The 18,558-nt window shown below is 36.9% G+C and overlaps 1 protein-coding gene across 1 annotated transcript in view; it reads left to right on the top strand.

Annotated features, from left to right (window-relative positions):
* Window positions 1–18,117, top strand: part of Prr16 (proline rich 16) — a 189,471-nt gene extending 171,354 nt beyond the window's left edge. Inside the window, exon 2 of the mRNA XM_052155451.1 lies at window positions 16,860–18,117. Coding sequence (XP_052011411.1) covers window positions 16,860–17,615 — 756 coding nt within the window. The 3' untranslated portion in view covers window positions 17,616–18,117. The remainder of the gene's footprint in view (window positions 1–16,859) is intronic.
* Window positions 18,118–18,558: the final 441 nt, after the last annotated feature.

Raw genomic sequence — 18,558 nt, 5'->3', positions numbered from 1 at the left:
GCCAGTTGCTGAACATTTAACACAATAGCACTGTTAGAGACTAAATATTGGCTCCCAGGGTTGCTTATTCAGATCTCCCAAGTGAGTGCTGTGAGATTCGTTCTTTGCATTTGGAGCTGAGCAACCATCTTATCCACACAGCTTATTCATAAACAGGGAGAACAGCAAGACCTTAAATGCAGCTCTTGTGAAACTTGTAATGAGTGATTTCTCATGAGAAGTGAGAGTAAAAAGATAAGATGGGACTTTGAAGCAAGTGTTAATAATGAGAATTGCTTTTCTGAACTCATTGTCTCCACTGTTTCTTTGTGTTCTTTTGCCCACTGAATTTAATTATTTAGAACTGGATATTATTAAGGGTATGATTTTTTCTCTCTATGGAAGGAAATTAACTTTCTGTTGGACAGCCTTTTTCTATAGCTGAGTATGTCTTTTTGTATAATGGTACTCAGTGATATTTCTAGAAAACTTTACTGTTTAGACCAATTATCTAAAAATTAGATATTGATATGTTTAATTCCAATATTCTGTCTATAGCTTCAGCTCCAGGATTTACTTGTTCATGATTTGCCTGAAATTATATGTGATTTCACAATAATAAGCATATTGTTCTGAGAAGTCCTTGTTAACAGATAAGCATCTCTCCAACAAGATTCATGAGTGTGTTTGTGTTCATGTTTGTGAGTGTGTATGAATGTGTGTGTGTGTGTGTGTATGTGTGTTTGTGTGTTTCATATCAGCTCAAGATGTAATTAGGCTAATAGAATCTGAGTGTTTCTGTAGCTCTGTAACAGCTTTCCATGACTTGGCAAAGATATACATCTTAATGACTCTTTACTGAGCCAGTGAATGTACAATTACTGATACTACAAGTTGAAAAGGAAACAAATATGAAATATATTTGTATCCTCAATCCCCAGAAAAGAAAGGAAATATTCAAACCAATATAATTATTAAATGAATTCTAAAGGACAAATGCATTCCAGTAAGAAAATTGAATTCCATGTTTGCTCATCCCACATTTCTAAACACATTGTCTAAAGGAAACTTAAAAGTTCAGTAATAATGACAAGTAAGATACTTCATTAGCACAATAGCATGTAGAAATCTCGTATACAAAGAAGTAAAGTACATTATTCCAGTAGTAAATGGCAACCATAATTAAATTTCTTTTTACTAGTGAAATCGTGTTCAATTTTATATTGAAGTTCTTTAAAAGATTTGGAGAGCATGAGTAATTCTCATTTATTTAATATTTAAAAGGTAGTCTGTAATCAAATCTTACTCCATATTAGTTAAGAGTCTAAATAAATTTTGACAGTTGTCAGTGTCTCACATTCCTCTCTGTGATCGGAATCAGGATCCCTTGGTGAGTTTACATAGCTCACGAATTTTCATGTTCTCCTATTTTCTCAGACCTCTCTCTTCTGCCTTTCTCCCTCCCTCCTTCCCTCCCTTCCTCCCTCCTTCCCTCCCTTTCCCTTCCTCCCTCCCTCCCCCCTTCCCTCCCTCTCCTTTCCTCCCTCCTTCCCTCCCTCTCTCTCTCCTCCCCTCATTTTTCTCTGTCTTTTTTCTCACCCCTCTGACATCTTCCTCTCTTCCTCTCTTCTCTATTCTTTCTTTCTCCTCTGTCTGTGATAAGTGGAGAGATTTTGTTCTAACAGTTTTCAGAGTTATATTAGTTTAGTAAAAAGTCTTTCAGATATCACAAGACACCAAAGAGTTAATTATTCACTTTCCATGTGTGTGCACATGCACACACACACACACACACACACACACACACACATAGTCACAAATATAAGCACTCTCAGAAACATACACATACACACACAAACACACACACACACACACACACAGAGAGAGAGAGCGAGAGAGAGAGAGAGAGAGAGAGAGAGAGAGAGAGAGAGAGAGAGAGAGAGAATATTCATTGATTTCAGAAAGTCAAATTCTGTAAGTGAGTCAGGGTGATTCCAGGACTTGGTGCAACAATTTTTCAAAACCAGCAGCTATTTGATTTTATTGTCTTTTTATGTTAAACTTTATTATCCAGTAGGTTATTTTTAATAATACTTAACAGATTTTAATAATATTTAACAGTCTAAATTTTCTTAGTTCTTTGAAGGGTTCTGTCACTTGCTTTGATATCTCATACATAAATGGCAGTATTAAAATGTCCTGGTAGCAAATGGTATTTGACAGAATAGTAACCTGTCCCATACAGTAGTGATGTAAGCATAGTAGCACTGTTTGCTTTTTGGTCTGTTCCTTACAGACATGGTTAAGAAACTGAGTTCCCTTATATTCATATTCAAACAGCAGCTTGACTGGTATAATAATTTCCTTCTTGTCCTTGTAACTAACTACCTAACAAGAAGATTCATATGGGATCAAAGACTTATTTGGGCTCATATTTCTAGGTGCTCCAGTTTATCATAATATAGAAAACATGGCATCTGGAATGAGCTCAGTGCCAGGCAGCAAGAGGCTCCTTTATCTCCCAGAGAACCAGGAGGACATGGAATACAAGGCTCATCCAGGCTATGAAGTTTTTTTAAAAGAAGTCCATGAAAGTCCCATAAGCCCTCTTCCCTCACCCTGTTGCCCCATTCACCCCTTCCCACTTCCGTGTTCTGGTATTGCCCTATACTACTGCACTAGGGGAGTTGGGAGCCAGGAAAGGGGAAATCATTTGAAATGTAAATAAAAAATATATCGAATAAAAAAGAAAGAAATCACTAGGGGAATATATAATCCTAAATAAATAAATATAAAAGACATTTTTAATTGCTATTTTTGATGAGCATGTAGTTTGATTCCACATCTTGGCATTGTATTAATTGTGCTGCTATGTTTGTGAAACTAAAGAGATTTCTTTCAAAAAAACAAACAACAACAACAAAAAAAACAACAACAACAAGTCCACTAGAGGCACAACTGCTCAATGGTCACACCAAAAGCTGTGGCCCAACTGTTCAAACACATCAGCTTATGGGAACATTTTACACCAAAACCAAATGAGAGATCCTTATCATATCTCTTCATGTGGCTCAGGGGGCAGAGACACTGTAAGAACCAGCATTTGTAGTGAATTGCTGCAAAAAAAAAATAAGTCTAACAGAGATGGGGGTGGTGTCTTCACTGAGGATCATTGACAGTTAATATTTTCTGGACAGGGAAACTGAATTTCTTCAAGGAAATAACCATTGATAGGTTAATCTAGTGGATGACCCTATATGCTAACACTGCCTGTTCTTAGTGGACTATGAAAAGATGATATGAAATTAGGTGTATTATATGTCAGGAAATGTTTGAGAAGAGTTAGATGAAGTTGATATGATGAAAATACAGTATCTGTATGTATGAAGTTTTAAATAAGTATATATACATATATATTTAAATCTTAATATTTTAAATATATATTTAAAGAGAACAAATGGGTTGAAATTCATAGGTCAAATATGATAATGATAATGGAGGAAGGATGGTTCAACTTGCAAATGTTTGAGAATTCACCAATGGTATGGATAACTTGATCCTTAGCAGTTGCTAGAGGTTCTTATGGTATAACTCAGGCATCCTCAAACTCGTAGTGCTCTGGTTTCTGCCTTCCAAGTAATAACATTATAGATGGGTAGAGTCATACCTCACTTACTTTTTCTTAAGATGACAAATATCATAGAGGAAATTCCTTTGCATTCTGGCTATTGAGCTGGTTATTGACATCTGAAAAGATACCCAAGTCTTCCAAGCTGAGCCTCAGGGCTTCTCTCTGTACATGGGCTGCCTCTAGGAGGCTTAGATGTCCTGCTGTTCTTACCTTGCTTCTTTGGTTTTAGTGGAACCTCACACAGATGACCGTTTCATTACTAAACACATTCTAAATGTATGACATTTAGGACAATATAAAAGTAGTCATGTTTTACATAAAAAGCATTTATTAAACATATAAGTGTTCTATCTCCTATCTCCAAACAAAATTATTATTGTTATTCTTACATTTAAAATTGTTTCTTACAAACAGTTCCTGTTGTTATCAACATATTTCAAATAAAGTGATATCAGTAGCAACACATTCATTTAATGATTTCTTTCCCTTTAAGTTTTTATAGACATCACTGCAAAGAACTTTGAGACCTTTCTGTAATGTTTTCATAATAAAGAAGCTGCGTTTCAATAACTTCACATATTACACACTTAAAATGTTCAAAGACTTTACATTGTCAAGCAAGTGAATATATTTTGTAGGCTGTGTATTTTTAACACATTTAATTGAGATTTGTTTTAGGCACATAGATTTTCTCAGAAAATATAACAGGCACATGGTACCAGTGATCTACATTTAACTGTGTTTTTGTTTGGCACATTTGCCTAGGGACTTTCCTTTCCCAATTAAGCAATGCAAATTAAGCTAAGCTCTGCCACTCCTGGATCTCAGCCTGATCTCCACCATCTCTTTCCATTGCTTCTCGTCCTTCCCATTACTTTGAACTCTACCATAGAGATTTCACGAAAACACACTTGCTTTTGGAATTTTCATAATCACCATAATGCCTAAATTTATTGGAAGTTATGGTGTTGTTTTCATTGATTAAAGGAAAAGGATTGGACATTCTTTTCCATGTATAATATGAACATCCCCGCCACCCCCCATGCCACCCAGCAATTTTTCTTTGTGTCCCTGTCTGAAAGAATCCTCAAGCTAGGCAGTGGTGGTACATGCCTTTAATCCTAGCATTTGGGAGGCAGAAGCAGGTAGATTTCTGAATTCGAGGCCAGCCTGGCCTACAGAATAAGTTACAGGACAGCCAGGGCTAGACAGTGAAATCCTGTCTCGAAAAAACAAAAACAAAAACAAAACAGAATCCTCAAAAGGCTCTGTACTATTTATTCGACGTGTTTTCTGTAGACAGTTATCTCAATACGTGGAACAATCATCTATTTTAAAGTTGTCTGAAATAATATACTGTCCAAATTGTGTATATATTTGGACAGTGAATACTTCTCTCATCTTTTCTTCATAGCTTTTTATTTCATCTTCTGGGTTTGTCAGTTTGTGGGAGGTGGGGGGTAGAGGGGTGAGGATTATGATGCCCTCTTGTAGAGTCTGTACTACTATACACATGGTGCACAGATAATACAAGGAAACACTCACATACACAACACACACATTTGGTATCTTTTCTTGGGACTTGCATCTTGGCACTGCTGTTCCTTTTGTTTTCATACTTCATAGCATCTTTGCTCTTCACGACATCCTTGGGTCACACTTTCTCTCAGAACATTGTGTTCATTGCTGTGAGTCTTTTGTTATTTGATGTTGCCCTGTTAAAGTTGTACACTAGTCTCACTTTTCTGGCTCATACCATTTCTCTTTCTGCTTTGATGCCTGTCCTTGAAGTGCATGGTATTTCTTAGTGTCAACCATTCCCTAACAAAGTCTGTTGAAATACAATGCACAATAGAAAGGGCAAACTTCAGGTGCTTCCTTCTTTTAGAAAAATTCACCCCTTGAATGCATTTTCACCTCATAAGAGTGAAGTGAGTCTACTTTACAAAGACTAACATGTACTATGATGCTATGAGTCTCTCCAGTGTCTGCAATTTGTGCTAATGTTAATCCTAAGGAAGACAATAGGCTATGGGATTTGTGCTAAAGATGGCCACATAGTGTCCCTCCTAGTTGCAGATTAAAGCCAAGTGGCCATGCCTATTTTGAAAGTTATTTACCAGAGAATATAATACTGTACAAGCGGTCCTATATCCTCCAACCACTGATTTCAAACATATTTCAATGTCTTACAGTGATTTTTTTATTATTAATTTAATTTATTGAAGCATATTGAACTGGTGCTGAAAAGATACCTCACCAGTTAAGAGTACTGGATTTTCTTTCAGAAGACTCAATTCTCAGCAGCCTAATGAAGTCTCAGAAATATTTGTAACTCCAGTTGCGGGGGGTGGGGGGGGTATAGGAGTGAAGATTCTGATGCCCTCTTGTAGAGTCTGTGCACACTATATACATGGTGCACAGATAATACAAGGACACACACACACCCCACAAAGATCAAACTCTGGAGAATTCTGCTCTGTCCACAGAATGACCAACAGATGCTTATAGAAATATGGACAGAGGTTGAAAGTATACATGTACATCTGAATCTTCCATAATAGGGTGCAGATATCTAGAGTGAGAGAGACAGAGTTGCTAAGCAATGGTCAGGACTTGGTGGCTAGGATTTAGTCCTTGTTCAGTGACACATAAAATTCTATGCTCAAAACTTGTTTCACATGTTGTTTTATCTTTAAAATCAAACAATATTTTTCAGGCAGAACATAATGGAAGTATTTCAAACTGGCATATGAGCCTAAAATTATCCTTACTTAGACTTACATATATTGTGTTTTACTCTCAGCCCGAGCTCTGAAAGTGTTAAGGGCAGGCATTTCTGAAATCTCTGTCTTTCCTTCTGTGGTTATAGTGATTATATCCAGCACCCCTGCCCTGCCTTTCTGTCTGTAATTGACTTTCAGATCTTGTCTATACTCCACTATGCTCTGGCATTTTATTTGTTAGTTTGGAAATCGTGGCATTTTTAGATCTCAGTCCCATTCTTTGACTCCTCAGTCCCTTTTCTGTTTTCCTTTCTTCTTGCATTTTATATGGTATTAATATTTCTCTAGCACAATCCTGCTTAGGAACTTTTTTTGCCTTTTCTTCCAAACTGAACTCTTCAGGCACCAAATGCACTCTTCTCTTCATTGCTTTGCTTCCCCACTTGCTACAGTCGTGGAGATCCAGTCATCCTCCCATTTATTTGTTAGGTGAATAGTTCCCCTGTGAACTTATGGGAGCTACAGGAGTAGCTTTTACTTATCATGTTCCTGTCTTGTGTAAGACTGTGTTCAAAGTGAACCCAGTATGAAAATAACCTTGCTTTACATATCCCCACACTTCCATAGCTTAAAAGCCTTGCTTCTATCACATGCAGGGGATATGATGGGCTGTGGTTTTAAGTAGGCCCAGGGTTTTTCTACATTGTTCATTTTCTACATTGTAGCCTTTTATTAAGCACTCTTTGCTAGTTTGCTCATGCTTGTATTTCTTTATTCATACAGACCATTTTTCATAATAAATGCTCATTTCTGTTTTCTCACTAATGCTATTCTGAGAAATCAAAGAATCATTTAGTATCTACACTGAATTGAGATAGACCCATTTTCCTTGATAAAAGTTTCAAATTTGAGATATCCAGTTGTACCTCCTTTCTATTTGTATGTTTGTTATTTATTGTCTTCTGTGCTATTTGTGATTTTGCTTCTAAGAAGGAAAATTCTAGTGGTCTCCATCATCTATTTCCTACAAATCTTAACATGTCAAGATCTCTTTAAAGTGGAAGTACTGCATGCATGTCATCGCAAGACTGGAGATGTTAAAATGTTACAAGTTAAAAACAAAAGTAATGTCCTTGCCAGTCCCCTTCAGAGCACACTTCCTACCATGGCTCCTAGTTCTGATGGCCTGGGGAACTGTCTTTGATCATGGACTTGAGGGATTCTAGTCTTCACTTTGCTCTATTAGTAAAATGTTTTTGCTGTCCAACTCTTGTGCTAGAGCACTGGAAGCTGAGGAAAACTGGCTGAGGATGAAAAGCTTTGATTAGAAAATCAGGCATTCTGGCTTTTCACTGTTAAAGTTGACATCTCTCCTCAAACTCTCCTGCCTCTGATGTGCATATTCCTGCTGATGCCATGCAGTACTTTCTGCATATGCTGTTGAGAACTGAATTTATTATTCTCTTGCTTTTGACAACTGAGTCTGAGCTGTCTGACAGCATCTTTGCACTCTGTGCTACGTAAGTCTTTCAAATGATTATAATGAAGAGTTTCTCAGTAATTTGCTTTCATACTCTGTTCCAATCTACTAAGATGGGCAGGAAGCTAATTTTTGTTTACTAATGGTAAATATTTAAGTCAAGTTAGTTTATTTTTGAAAATTAATCATTATGTCAATTTTATTATTTATTATATCATTATTGAATGATTAAAATTCATTATTCTCAGTGGCACATGTTTAGTGATCTATAAAGGAGAAAGTTGTATCAAGATTTAAACTACTGGGCTCACCCTCTTGCATGCAATGATCATGCAAAAATAAAGGAACTCTTGGGAGATAATCCAGATGTTGTAGCCTTGGAAAGCAGAGGCAGAAGGTCCCCAGAACAAGCTGACTCATAAAATTAGGTTTGATTGAAAGACCCTGTCTCATAGACTAATGTGGAGGAGAAATTGAAGATGATTCCAACATCAACCTCAGATCTTCATATACATGCACACAGGCACACAATAAATACAAATCCACACATGTTCACAACACATGTGCTAATGAAAAAAAAAATCAGGAAAAGAGATCAAGTGGCACCCTGGCAGATGACAGGCAGTGCATGAACTTACTGCTCCAGGAAGACTGAGTGTGATGGTGGTGTGTTGATTTTGAATTTTATTCAAGTGTTCCATTTAAATGTACCAGAAGAGGATCATTCTGTGGTGACTTCACATCCTAAGTCTCGTCCATTAAGCCATAGGTGCCAGAATGGGATCCCCTTGATTAACTCTCACACATGACTTAGTTCCATCTCTCCAATCACTTCTAAGTGTACAGTTGTTTGAAAACTTAAATTTCAAGGCAAGCCTTTCTATCTTGTCCTAACCATTTCCAGAAGGATGTACGAGACTACCACTCATGGTTTCAGTGCCCAGCCTAGTACTCTTCTCAGCCACCACTTGCTGCCAGTATGATAACATACCTCTGCCCTCTGTTTTCCAACCCTGCTTCCTGAGGTATTAGGAAGTGCTTTATTACTTTGTATTAATTCCATGTATAGAGTTTTGACAGAGATATTGTACAAATTTATAATTAACTGGAGCCTTCTAGAAAAAAATGCTAATGAGTAGATTTTAGCACAATTCTGTCCTATTTAATCCCATTACATAACTCTTATTTCTCTCATCATACTAAGAACCACGCAGCTACCCATCCATATATTACATTTTTTGAAATTGAAAATATATTTCCCATTGACTATTTTATAATATGGCATATTTTTTATGATTTTTATCACAGTAGTAATCTTAAATGCCATACAAATCATTTTTCTTCAAAATTAGACCTTGTTTTGTTATAGCCAGTCTTGCTCAAAATGGTAGAACAATATTCTACATTAAAAACATAATCATGTGTTAAATAATTTAAAGAATAAATACTTTTGTAAGCAACAGCAGGTTATTTAAATTGTTGGGCACAAGGGGATTTTGACTTTTATAAATAACTAAAATTGTGATTACAAGAAAAAAGATTGACAAAGCTGTTGAAGGTGAAGTATAAACTTGAGGGCCTTCAGTAGCCTTACACTGCTTAACAGGCAACACAGAAATACTAAGCTGATGCAGTTTCAGTGGGACCACAGCACTCTGTATTTTAATATATGGAAAGGAAAGTATAATGTGGGTTTACAAACAAGGAACACATAGAGTTTTTGTACATTGATTGTGTTAACATTTGAAAAGGGTTACAAAACATAAATTACATTTCTCTTCCTTCATCATCTTATGGAAATTGTACTCATTTATAGCTATTTCCAACATAGTTCTGTTAAAGCAAAACAAGGATAGGTTTTACTATAGCAACTGTGTTCTCAGAAAAAAAAATGTTGCTCGTTGAAGCCTTTCAGGGATTTAGCAACGGAGTAGTGATCATAAAAGATTAATTTTCAAAACCCTTTAGCAGATTTAAATGACTCTTGGCTCTCTGTGATGAAGACATTCATTGTTTCTCAAATTATGTTTAATTTATTTTTATAAACTGTATCTAGAGTCCTCTGACAGTGACGACAGATGCCTGGAAAGCCCACTTTATGAGAGCTCACATTCTAAATTTCCTCTTTCTCTTTCATCTCATATATTCTGGTTCATTAAATTCAACATGAAGTTATATTTTAAAATGAAACTCCTAATTCTCCATTGTGGATGCTAGAACTGAGGTGCGGGAAGGGATGTTACAATGTTTGCAAGGCCTTATTAATCAAGGATACTGTCCCCATATGCCTTCACACTAAGCACACTCCCATCATAACCGAGCATAAGCAGGTACTCTCGAGGTGAGGAAGACATTCTAAAGATGAGCCTTCGAGCTTCTCAAGTGTTTCCATTAATGCACAAACAATGATTTCAAATCCTCCCATTTGCATCATTTTCTGTGCTTTTCACTGGGTTTGTTTATCACATTTTAATGACTCACTATATAGATCTTTTCATTTCCTCCATATTCGACAAATCCTAGATGCACAAATCAACCTGTGCATGTGCACACATAGTTAATGTCATCCTGTTACCGCTGGCAAAGGCAAAACTCTTCCAAGTAGTTTGAAGATCCCTGGTGACTTCTGTGTGTTGTCATCTGTATTTCTCTATCTTTTTTGTCTTTATATGGTGCTTCCTTTTTCTTCATGATCCATTTTATTAAACAAGCGTCCCCAAACATGCACATGCTCCCCTCCACATCCCAGTTACATTCTACAGTGTTAGGTTTTACTTGTGGAACTCTAGATTTCTTCTCTGTCTCTGTCTCTCTCTAGATATATTTGCTTCAGGGTAGACTTTCAGTCTTTAATGTCCTTTTGTTTCAGTGTCCACCTGAAAGCATCACCCACCTCCAGGGTACATCTTCCTCTTTCAGATAATCTTTTCAAGAAAAACCACTGACATAATGCCCAGTACCTTGAGGTTTTAGTAGATCACAGATGCAGTGAAATTGACAACCAAGATATGCCATCATATAACGGAGGCTCAGCACACCCCGTGAAAGAGAGAATGCAATGCTCCTAAGAGTCAGAGGTGGGACATTTCTGTACAGGATAGGATTTGTAACCTCATGAACAATGAAAGCTGTGGTGCTGTGGTTGCTTGCTCAAGAGCAAGGAAGTGAACATTCCTGAATGGAGGGATGGAACTCTTGAGCCACCACCCCAATGCCTGCTGTGAACAGTTGATATATATATATATATATATATATATATATATATATATATATATATATATTGGAGTAATGAAACTCAGTTTGCTTAACCATTTGGCCCCTGGTAAATTAACCAGACCAATCATTAGCCTCACACCCATCAATATATAGACACTGTAGATTGGTTTCTATATTATGATGATGATGATGATGATGATGATGATTATGATTATTATTAACAATTTTTAAAGAAAACATAATGTATAGGAGGAGGTGGGAATGGATTCGAAAGGAGTTAGTGAGAGAAATAGGGAGTAAATATGATTAAAATACATTGTATGAACCATGCTGTGGTGGTACATGCCTTTAATACTGGAACTCTGAAAACCAAGGCAGTTGAATCTCTTGCTAGTTTGAGGTCACCTTGATGTATTCAGTGAGTTTCAGAAAAGCTGAGATTTAATCAGGAGAACCTGTTTCATACACACACACACACACACACACACACACACACACACACACACAGCTATATATATACTCTTGAATGGTTTACATCATCTATATAATGTGTAATGTCAAATATTAGCAATAAGGTAAAGGATAAGAATTATGTAATATAATTAGATTACTATGAAATTTATGATGTTTTACAGTGGAAAAGAGATACACTCTATTGTTATGGACAGTGATGTCATAGCTCAGTGGAAATACCTCAGTGACTGATTGGTCTGCTGAACTAACAATAGAATAGATATGGAAATACATGCTGTTCTAGATATCTGAAGACAGCTCTGCATTCCAAGGCTAGTCTAGTTGTCTTTTTGAGCCATTTCAGCATTTTTTTAATTTATTTTTTTATTGAATATTGTCTTCATTTGCATTGCCAATGATAAAACCTTTCCAGATAACTGCCCTGCCCTAAGACTCCCAACCCCTCCCTGCCTCTATGTATATACCTCTCCACCCAACACACTCCCTCCTCCCCCACCTTGGTTTCCCTTTGTTCAGGCCTCTGTTGAGCCTTTACCTGACCAAGGACCATTCCTCCCACTAATAGACCAACAAGGCCTCATTTTTGGCTGGACCCATGTGTGCCCCTTGGTTGATGGTTCAGTCCCTGGGAGTCTTGGGGAATCTGCATGGCCAAAATCATTGTTCTTCCCCTGGGGCTGTAAACCCCTTCAGCATCTTTTAATCCTTGTAACTGAGGTATTTCAGAGACTATGATAGAGAGAGGCTCAAATAATCCTTGCCTTTTAAGTGTCTTACAGATCCTTTCACATGAATAAATGTAAAAGCTAGACCAAATTACAGAATAAATTAAATGTTTCCATTTGCTACATTTTTTTCTAAGATAAGTACAATTTAGAGTAATTTGACCATTCACAGTATAATTACTGGGATTGCTCATGCCTAAGAATCCCCATGCCCTTTCTCAAACATGCTGTCATCTAGCAGCAAAATACAAACTTGTGATGAAGAACTATTTACTTTAATCCCTGCAGTAGATCATTTGGGCAAACAGAAGTTGATCATGTGAGTTACGACTGTAAATGGAAGGCAGATTAGCTCTCCGTGTTAGTGATGGAGTGCACTCAAGGCTGCCTCCCCTTGCTTCTTTCTCAGGCTTCCCTTCCATCCATCACAGGATGAACCAAGTCATGAATGTCAGTCAGCATTCCAGCTCAGTCGTAACAATATCTGGGTCAGTGGCACACGGCAATTCTTATTCTTACCTGTGCTTCTTTTAGGAATACTTCCTTTGGCTCTTACTCATTTTTCCTTTCAGATTTTAACTATAGACAGTAACAGTGTAAGGTAGCTGTATGTATAGAACAATCATAAATATTTCAGAATCAGCAAATTTTGTAAAAGCCTTAAATAGAGATAAATTGTCTTTTTCTTTATGAATTTTGTAGTGAACACATATTTTATTTAGAGTTATATTTAATGACAACCGCATGTTTCAGTTCTCTCATTCTTTGGGGGGTTGGACTGGAACTATTTTTATCAGAAACTTTGGGACAAGTCTGTGCTTCAGTCAACAGGGAAAGAGTTCCCCATGTCTGATCAAGCCACTACCTGCCTTCTCTTCTCTTCCTGTTCCATATCTGTCTTTCTGAGCCTTACATGATTAGTGTGCCTGATAACCTTAGAAATGAGACAAAAACTCTGAAATCAAGATAAGGATGGAATAAGCCTCGATCTCTTTTCCATTTCATTGCTAAGAAAATTATTAATATCTTAGTGTGAAGTCACTGCCCTGTGCTAGGCACAACAGAACATTTGCTGAAGGGAGCATGTGAAAACCTAGTTCCAGTATATGATATGACCATGTGCTGCAGGGATGAGGCACTGTGTAGAAGAAAGAAAGCCAGAAATTTTGTGTTTTGGGTTTATCTACTTTTACTTCTGTGGCTTCCATTAAGGTCTTATTTTGGGTCTTGTATTTACCAGCAGTATGAGTAATACATACAGAGCACCTTTCCTTTTATTGATATGTTTTATGTCATGATATATTTTATAAAGATGATTTCTTTCTATTGTATCATATACTTTGAGCATATTCATCATCTGGACCTTTCATTCCTTGACTATCCCTTACTCTCCCAATAATAACTATTCTTCTGCTGTCCTTCCTAATTATCTTATATCATTCATATATGTATGTATGTATGTATCTGTGTACAATCAAATATTCACAAATGAAGTGAAGGGCACATTTGTTTTTGTGGATCTGACTTATTTTGTAATGATGCCCTCTCACATATATTTTTACCAAAGGGCATGATTGTTCTCCATTATGGCTATGTAAGAATCTATTTTGAACATGCAGTACATTGTCATGGCCATTCACCTCAAGGTGAGCATCAAGGTTTACTGCATATCCTGACTGTTACAACGGGATCTATGATAAGTATGGGTGTGTTATACCTCTGTGGCTTTTTTGACTCAGAGAACTGTAGAAATATACCAAGGATCAGTATAGCTGCAGTATAGCAAAGGTCTATTTTTACTTTTTAACTCCATACTGATTTACATAGTGACTAGACTTGTTTTTGTTCCCTCAATGAGTTTGTTAAAGTTCCCTTTGTCCACAACCTCACCAGCACCTATTGCTTGTTTTTTTTTTTAATAATAACTATTCTGATTCTAGTGAAATACACTCTAAATCTATTTTTAATTTGCATCTGCTTTCTTTGTCTTGCTCCTGATTTCAGTGGGGATGCTTTAAGGCATTCTCCTACTTGTGTAGTGTTGGCTGTAGGCTTCCCATTCGTAGCTTTACTATTTGAGTGATGTACTTATGTTCTTAGTTTTTTCAGAATTTCTATGACCAAGGATGCCATACTTTGTTCTGTGACTTTTTGTCATCTGTTGAAATTATCAAGAGGCCTGGAATTTATTAATGTGATGCATTATATCTTTATTTCTAGCTTAATTTTGATATGGCTCATTTTCTCAAAGTATATCACTTTCTTCTAAATTTTACAATTTATTGGGCTATACATTTTCCACATATATCCTAACAATCCTTTGAATCACGCTGATATTTGTGGTATGGCTACCCACTCCCAATGTCACTAATTTGAGTCTTCTTTTATTGTCTTGTGGTTAATCTAACTAATTTTTCTGTCTTGATTTCTTTTGTAAGTGCCACTTTCTTGCTTCATTGAGCCTATATATTATCCTTTGTATCTATTTTATTAACTTGTTCCCTGACCCTTTTATTTTGTCTTCACATTGTTACTGTTTTTCTAAGATGTTGAAATATATTGAATGATTATTTTTTAGATTTATTTTTAAAATATAGAATTTCTAGTTATAAAATTTTCTCTTAAACATTTTTATTACATCCTATAGCTTTTTGCATCTTTTTATTTTTCATTAAATTCATTTTTTTTGCATTTTAAATAGCCCATCCATCATCCAGTAGTCTGTGACTCAGTATCCTTGATATGAGTACTTTTATATAGGTTTTTCTGTCAGTGCCTACTACCATGCTTTGTAGAGTTTTGGACTTGACCTAAGTCAGATAACAAGGGGATGAAGAAAGGACAGACACACATAGCAAATAGCTGGGGCTGGGTGTACTGTGTGCTCTGATGGAGACTTACTACCATCCTGACACTCAGACTGTTTATTATATATCAATGAGCAAAGGGGCGAACTTCTTGAATGTTGCTGTGCTAGAAGGCAGGTTTATTGCACATAGTTGAAGGAGAAGGAAGCCAGTTAGCTAATCTCTGTGGGAAGCAGTTTCTGCTTGCAGTTATCAGGAGGTAGAGATTGTAGTTGATAGTTGCTGTGCATTAGTATTATCAGGAGAGCAATCCTTTCTAACATTGATTCTCACACCAGAGGGAGACTTTGTCATTTATCTCTTTGTTGGTTGGTTGGTTTGGAACTTTCAGCTCTGAGTAGAGTAAGATAGAATCTCAGTATAGTTTAGAGTTTCATTTCCATAATGATGCTCAGAGCCTTTTTGTGTGTTTATTGTCTGCTTGTGCTTCTTTGAGAGCTATCTTTTCTGATCATTTTCTACTTTTGGTTGAATTAGTATTTCACTACTTATGTTGGTATTCAAAATGAAATTCAAACTTATGTGAATACTTTAAATTTAAAAGAAAGCATTTTGGTTACTATTTATAACATTGTATTGACATAGAGTTGCAAGAGGACTAGAAACTCTTAAATAAAGATTGACTCCTGAACTAAGCTTTTTTTTTTTTTTTTTAAGATTTGTGGACATTGATTCGGTGGGGGGAGCATTTTATGAAGAAATATTACTGTGTACAAATATTCTGTGGTAGGAAGTAGGTTTGCAATTATGAGAGAGTTTAAAATAAGGTCTAAAAGACATAGGTAAAAGAACAAAAAAAGAAAATATTTGGAGTTAAGAGTCTGGAGGATTTTTTGGAATTTCAAGTATAGTTTTTTGGTAGAACCTTTTGAATCAAAACAAAACTTTGACATCTACAAAGATCACCCTCCAGAACTGTGGGACATAGTAACAAAAAGCACAAAATGTGTTAGGTAAATGTATGATTTCTTGCTGGGGGGTGGGATATCAATAGGGTTTCTATTGATGTGAAAAGACATCATCACCACATCAACTCTAATATGGAACCACTTAATTGGGGGTAGCTTATAGTACAAAGGTTTAGTCCATTATCATCATGGTGGGAAGCCATGAGGCACACAGGCAGACATGGTGTTGGAGAGGTAACTAAGAATACATCCTGATCTATTGACATCAGGAAGAAAGAGAGAGACACTAGACCTGGCTTGTGCAACTGAGACCTCAAAGCCCACAATTAGTTACACACTTCATCCAACAAAGCTGCACCTACTTCAACCAGGCCACATCTTCTAATAGTTCCATTCACAATGGGCATATGGGGCCACTTTTATTCATATCACCACAAATGCCAGCAAAGGGCAGTCATCTTATTAAAAGTATAGCCATTATCCAAGTTGTTCTGATTATTTTTCAGCATGGAAGCAATACTTTGTAACTTTCAAAATGCTAAACAGATATGGGTCTGCTCTTTTATTTTTAAACTGGTTATTTATGCATATGAATCCTACCTCTGATAGTAATACAGAGCCAACTGGAATAAATGGCATATTAGATTCTAGCCTTCTGAGATTATGATACCAAACATCCAAAGGTCAAAATGTCCACATTTATTGAGTAACATCTTCAGGGAGCAATGGAGTTACCAGTTCAGGATCAGTCAGGACTTCTGTAAAAGCTCAAATCTGACCAGAAAAGGTTTGCTTTTATGTGTGCTTTACTTCTGGTTGCCCCTCAACACAATTACCTTGTCCTTTCCACCAGGTGGTTGACCAGATTGACACCCTGACCTCTGACCTACAGCTGGAGGATGAGATGACCGACAGCTCCAAAACAGACACCCTAAACAGCAGCTCCAGTGGGACAACAGCCTCCAGCATAGAGAAGATCAAAGAACAGGCCAATGCCCCACTCATTAAACCTCCAGCACATCCGTCTGCTATCCTAACTGTCCTGAGAAAGCCAAACCCTCCGCCCCCTCCTCCAAGGTTGACACCTGTGAGGTGTGAAGAGACAAAAAGAGTGGTGCCAACTGCCAATCCTGTAAAGACCAATGGCACCCTTCTACGGAATGGAGGATTACCAGGTAGACCCAACAAAATTCCAAATGGAGACATCTGCTGCATACCCAATAGTAACTTGGAGAAGGCTCCATTGCAGTCTCTGATGCACAGACCTGAAAAGGACAGGAGTCCTCAGGCAGGACCTCGGGAACGAGTACGGTTCAATGAAAAAGTACAGTACCATGGCTATTGTCCTGACTGTGAGACCCGGTATAACATAAAGAATAGGGAGGTTCATTTACACAGTGAACCAGTCCATCCACCTGGACAGATCCCTCACCAAGGACCTCTGCTCCCTCCTCCACCTCATCTCCCCACTTTCCCATTAGAAAATGGGGGACTGGGAATAAGCCACAGTAACAGCTTCCCCCCTCCCACACCTGCAACCGTGCCTCCTCCCACTGCACCAAAACCACAGAAGACCATCCTGAGGAAATCCACCACTACCACAGTGTGATATCTGTCATTTAAGAAAACGTTCTGTTTGTTTTTAATTTTCTATATGATAACAAAAAATAATAAGTAATGAGCACTTTCTACTCAAGCAATAAAAAGCCCAAATATATTAATCTGCATTCAACAAAGTGGCATAAAAATCACATGGTAAGTATGCAGAGTGACGCTTCTGTCCTGGACGTGCATTGATTTCTGTGTTCCATCATGAGAAACTGCAGAAAATTGAGAAAGTATGAATGCATTTTATTTTTTGTGATTGACCTAAGACAAACTGTGACCTTCAGATTCCAAGTATTTTGATTTATTGTAAGAGCTGGGATGTCAGATATCTTGATTTGTTGATAAAGCCAGGGCAATTCATTCCATTCATGCCTATCTCATCTATGCATTGATGATGTCATAATCCTCCCTTTGATCTAATGCTTTTTAATAAGAATTTTAATACCGAAGGACTATTTTATTATTTTTCTAAAGATGTTTGTCAATAGTTTTGCATCATGAAATGCTGAGGACATTACCAAAAAGTTTATTTTCTATACTATACAATTTGAATCATGTGTTCAACTATATGTGTAATAAAATATTTTGAGCTTTGGAAATATGTCAATAAATAATAGTAAATAATGAGAAAGCCTAATGTTCCTAAGGGCAAAAATGAAGTAGAGATTACTTTAACTCCCTGTTGACATTCACTGAAATGGGAAGCCATCCCCGAGAGCTTGAACAAAGTGACACTGATTGGCTATCACATTTGTAGAGTAAATATCACAACCTATGCGGTAAGTATATTCTTACAACAGTTTCTTATTATACACCTCCGTTGTGGTACTTCTAGAACCAGCTGATGAAAGTCTTTGATGTTGTCAGCCTTCACACAGGACTCACTGTAGATAAGTATATAAGGTTAGAATTTTTGCTTTCTGTCTACCTGAGCAAGCTCAAAT

Source organism: Apodemus sylvaticus, chromosome 13 (genome assembly GCF_947179515.1).
Source record: "Apodemus sylvaticus chromosome 13, mApoSyl1.1, whole genome shotgun sequence".
Lineage (NCBI taxonomy): Eukaryota > Metazoa > Chordata > Mammalia > Rodentia > Muridae > Apodemus > Apodemus sylvaticus.
This window is presented reverse-complemented; position numbering and strand designations above follow the sequence as displayed.